The sequence below is a fragment of the Manacus vitellinus genome, unplaced genomic scaffold, assembly GCF_001715985.3.
Source record: "Manacus vitellinus isolate BGI_N305 unplaced genomic scaffold, ASM171598v3 scaffold_25_pilon, whole genome shotgun sequence".
Lineage (NCBI taxonomy): Eukaryota > Metazoa > Chordata > Aves > Passeriformes > Pipridae > Manacus > Manacus vitellinus.
The window spans coordinates 3,157,891-3,163,249 of NW_021939882.1; the positions used below are offsets into that span (position 1 = coordinate 3,157,891).

The 5,359-nt window shown below is 46.3% G+C and overlaps 1 protein-coding gene across 1 annotated transcript; it reads right to left on the reverse strand.

Moving 5' to 3' along the window:
- Nucleotides 1–3,542: 3,542 nt before the first annotated feature.
- Nucleotides 3,543–4,234, reverse strand: MSX2 (msh homeobox 2; the record flags this gene model as incomplete). Its single annotated transcript, XM_029960183.1, has 1 exon — nt 3,543–4,234. A coding segment is annotated over one exon (435 nt), but the record flags the coding sequence as incomplete, so codon positions are not given.
- Nucleotides 4,235–5,359: the final 1,125 nt, after the last annotated feature.

A 5,359-nucleotide genomic window follows, 5' to 3' on the forward strand; every position in this document is an offset into this window, starting at 1 on the left:
GCACCCGTGGCTTTAGGTAATGAACGCTTGGCCGTAGCGAACCAGAAAGCCCAATCCCAAATGTTTATGTCAACAAATCTATTCCTGGTGATGAAGGTCCCGGGAGAGCCGCTCTGTGCCCGGCTGGCCTGAGCTGCCGCTCAGCAAGTCCGGATTTTAAGGATCGGGATAATTTATCGCGTTGTTTTTAATGTTTATTATTTATTGCTCTAATTATTTTTCACTTTCTATTGGGAATTTAAAACATATAGATGTACCTGGAACAGATGCCAACTCCTTTCAGTCTCACTCAACTTCTAATCATCGCATCTGCTTTGTGTCAGAAAATACTTTGGGAACAATTTAACTTTGCATTAAAATAACTAATTAAAGCCACACCTCCACAGCCTCTTGCGAAAGTGGGGGAGGAATTTCAGTAAGTGCATCGCTTTTAATGATAGCATTCTGATTTCCCTGCCTTGCTGTAATTTATTCAGTTACAGATCTGCCTGCGGGGCAGCTCCCATTAGGCCGATGATGAAGTCTCATGAGTAAAGCTTGACACCTCCCTCCTAATAAAATATAATACTCAATTAACTCGGCCTTTCTGAAGGCTTTAATTGGAACAAGTTAATAATGGGCGCAGGGTGAATTGTCATGCCATCCGCAAGCTCGGAGAAGGTGTCACGGATCCGTCCTGCCTTTCCCATAGCAGAGGTTGTAACCGAGATTTGGAAGCTTTTCCTTCAACACCCTTGTGTGCTGCAATAAATCTGTATCCATTTAAGGATCTATCATAACACACACAAAGCTCCTGCGCTCAAAGAATTTCCAGTGAAAAGATTTAGCTGTAATCCCTGACACAGCTGATTTATACTGAAGGTTAAAAAATACCGCTGGCTTATTTATAGCCCGGCCCAGCTAAGGAAGCACTCGGAACAACCGGCCGGGGAAGGACAGGGGAGAGGGGGCTTCGTCTTGCCCCATATATAGGGGGATGATGCTTCAGGAAAAGGGAATCCGAGAAAGAAGCGGTCGGTTCCGGTTTTTATGCGGCAGTAAATGCTAATTTGAAGAGTCTACATGGATATTAAGTTCCCCCATCTTTGTTTCCTACAGTTGCTAAGTGGGAAGGGTAACAGGGGTTTTTCTCGGAGTCGGGAGTTGGGTGAGCAGGGCGAGCTCCGCGATGCCCTGCGCTCCCCGAGCCGCTCCCCCGGCCCGCAGCCCCCTCCCCAGAGCCCAGATCGCGGGATGTTTCCTCGCCTCGAGGTTTCCTTCTCGCCCAGCAGCGGCCCGATCCGGCGGGATGCTGAGCCAGGCGGGATGGGCTGGGCGGCCCCTCGGGCTGTGCCCACCGGGAAGCGCCGCCGCGGTGCTTCCTCTCGGCGGGAGCCGGCAGCGCTGTGCCTTCGGGAGCCCCGCGACTGCAGCGAGGAGAGCGCACCCGGGTTAAACCGCCCGGCTGTCCCAGCACGGGCAAACGCACCTTGTCCCCACAGCGGGAACGCCAAGGATTACTCCTAACACCAATGACCCTCCTATGACGGGATTTATGTTGGGCCAGCATAGGATTGGGGTGTAACACGGTCCTCCTGACCTCGCGGGTACCCCTCTTGTCTGAGCAGACCCGAGACCCCCTCGCCAGAAAGGTCTGGTACCTGCTCTCTGAGCCTGGCCCGAAAACTACAGGACAGTGCTGACAGCACATGAGTGCCCTGAAATGCAACTGGACTGAAGTACTGCATGGCCCCTGGCAGGGTTTACTTGTTCCAAATTACCACCCAGCTACTGCGGGGGCCGAGACTAGTCTCCTACTAAAGCCTAGAGACGAGGTCAATGGAAAGGTGAGTCGGAGGGAGAGTCCCAAGGCAAAGAGGAAGGCACACGAGCTAAGAGAAGCGATGGAGACATCACTGGAGTATGATGTTGTAAAGAACAGAGGCGCCTAAAAGTGGTTGTTAAAAACAAGGAAACCTCATAAAAGATTTGGCTTTCGACTTCGAATTGTTGACTTGTAATTCACCTTCATGTGCTGCAAATTTGGCTTTAATTCAGATTCAGAATGGGGAAATAATCATAAAGGCAACCCAAACATTACTTTGAACTTGACCCAGCGGTGCAAAACACACAAGGAGAGAAGTTACCTTTTGAAGGACTCCAAACACTAACAGACCCACACGCGATTAAACATGTTTTTTCTTTTTTAATTTAATTTGAAATAAGAGATAAGAAATAATAAATCTTCAATAAAATATATAAAATTGTACAAGGCATCCCTTTCAAAGGGACTCTCCTATAATGGTAGATTAGGGGTGAGGGGAAGGGAAAGAGGAAGTTCATCTATAGTAGGTCCCAGCATCAGTGCCTGGGTCAAAACAAACCAAAACCAGCAAAACCTCGTGGCTTTTTTTTTTCTTTCCATTTTTTTTTCTGATTTTTTTTTGTTTTGTTTTGTTTCTTCCACAACAGCTTGCTAAGAAAATAAATCCAGGAGAAGTTCCAACTTCAGTGCTCCACAGCCTTTGAGGTAACTTCCTCATAAAGTTTAGCAAGAGTAATACACATAATACAACAGTTATAAGAAGAAGCCTGGGGAAGTTACTGCCAGCACTCGGGGAGCTCCCACGGGGACAGACAGGTTACGCAGTCTCTTGGCACCCCACCGTCCTACTTGTAGGAATGATTGTTTGTGATACCTGGAACTCTCTTTAGAAGGGCTTGAAGCATGAGTCACTTATATTGGCATCCTTAGCAAGGGAAGAAGAGGAGGAAGACTCAGGAGGGTTCTTCTATTTAATACAGGCTGTTGCAAATACTAACAAAAACCCCAGACATCTCCCAGAATTGTTCAACAATCCTTTGCTCTCCACCACTGTGGAAATAACCCACATCTTCTTTCCCCAGAAAGCTTCCTTCCCTCCCTCCTGGTTTTCAAAGAACATTGCAGAGCCAAGATTACCTGGCTGTAGCCAAACATTTCAAAGCATGCCAATAGGAAGAGATAAAGACCAGACTGCCTAATAACCCTTCCTTGCACTTTACCTCCCCTCACAGTGCTTTACAAATGCTGAAGCTATTTATACAAATAAAGGCATTACAGGAGCCACGGTGGATAAAGCTGGGCTCTACATTTAGGCACCCTGATGCTCATCTTGTTACACTCATCTGCCGAGGTTTGGGATGCAAAAATTTTCTCTACCCTCAGAAATGCAGGAATTTGCTGGCTCTGAACTTCACTGAGACTCTACTGGGTCTAGCTTCTATTTACACGGTGTCTCTAGCTACAGGCTCTGCTTTTTTTAAAAAAACAACCAAACAACAAAACGTTGATTATATCTTTTTATTTCCCTCCCCACTGCCCCCATACTAAGTGATGGCAACTTAGAGTGTGGTGTGAGGGCACGCACCCCTCTAAATTTAAACCTGTGTTGGGCCCCATCAGGAAGGTGTCAGGAAACCTCTGCCTCCATAAGATAAAATTGCCTTTTCACCCGTTCTTTTTTAGTCTAGTTTTACGTGCACTGTATAAAAACCCTACATTTGCTCAAATATTTTTTCTCTCTTTTTTGTTTGTTTGTTTTTACAATTTTTTTTTCTTTCAGGATCAGACTCTGAGTGCTCAGAGCACTCTCAGAAGACGCCCAACCTGTAGCATACAGGATGCCTTGCTTTGCTAGCACAAACTCCCATACACTCAGGATGGCAGATAGAAGCGTGCAGAAGGAATGGCCAGTACTGGTTGGGGTACTGTCTTCTCAGGGCTGGACATGATCCACCAGGAAGTCTGTCTTACTGTCACTTCGTCTTTCTGATCTTCTTAGGATAAGTGGTACATGCTATATCCAACGGGAGTAGCATAGAGTCCAACAGGAGGGATAGGAAGCACAGGTCTGTGAAAAGGGTAGGATGTTCCATACAGTGAGGCAGCCTGGATGGGAGAGTTGATGGGGAAAGGGAGGCTGAACCCCGATGGCAACATGGGCTTTGCTGCCATTTTGAGCTTCTCCAGCTCAGCCTCCTGCAGTCTCTTGGCCTTGGCCCTCCGATTCTGGAACCAGATTTTGACCTGGGTCTCTGTGAGGTTGAGGGAGCTGGAGAACTCCGCTCTCTCGGCGATGGACAGATACTGCTTCTGGCGGAACTTGCGCTCCAGAGCCAGCAGCTGGGAAGTGGTGAACGGGGTTCGGGGCTTCCTATTCGTCTTGTGCTTCCTCAGGGTGCAGGCAGTGGGGCTCAGGTGTCCTGCAAGGAAGGGAAAGGCCAGTTATCACAAAAGCAAGGAGACCTGGGTGCTCTGCAGAGATGCTGTGCTTGATGGGCCTCCAAGTGAGACCCTGAAAACAGAGGATCCTTTTGCAAGTGGCTCTGGAAATCTTTTTCTGGTAAAAGCAGCAGATGTCCTGGGAAGCGAAATTTTGGCTCAGTGATTTCAAAAGGGTAGATAGGGCACAAGGGATTCACGGATCATTTTTGGAGTCACATCATAGGGGTCTAGAGCACACAAACCAGCTGTTTTGGTAGCTGCAGAACTGGAGGTGTAACTCCAGCAAAGCACAGCACAAACATCGCAAAGGCAGGAGATTCACAAAAGGACAGTGGAGCAAGAGAAGAGCCCAGTCCAGCTCCACTAAGCACCCTATCTTTTTTCTGATAGCTGAAGGAGTGGTCTGACAATTTTTTTTGTTTCACTAACTAGGCATTTTTATTGATATTTCTTCTTCAAGAGGGAGTTTTTCCTCTGCTTATTAACTTTTCAGTGAGTATTTTCTGATTTTCAAAAAGTATCAACAAAACCAAGAAAGCAGTGCACTTTTCATTCAACATTTTTGGGTTTTATTATATTTGCTAATTAAAACTAAAACAAAACAAAAAGTCTCCTAACTGCAGCATTTGTAGTCAATACAAGTCAGGAAATCTACCACCTTAAATCCCAACCGGGTTAGGCACATGTACCTGGAATGGCACACGGCTGACTTTAGAACAGTTTAGGTCTTTAGATTAATTTTGCATTTTACTAATAATTTTACAATCTAAAGAATGAATAAGAAGCATGCAGCTAACTTCAAAAGCTGAGCAATTTGGCTGTGTTCCGCATAATTCCCGGGGCAAGTCACCCTGGCTCCCCAGCTTGATACAGCAAATGACACACAGCCTGCTCTAAAGAGGCTGCTAAATCTTGTACACACTGTAGTGTCTGGTTCAAATGCTTGTCAGTATTTGCACGTTATTTTTTCTGGACTCCTTTCACTTTTCTCTTCTACTTTTTAAAATAGGCTGGATCAAGAAGCTGTTTAAGTACCTATCATGCAATTAAAAAATCCCACAAGGAAAGTGTTCAAAAGTTCAGAAAGGTGAGGGAGAAAACAGTTACAGTGGA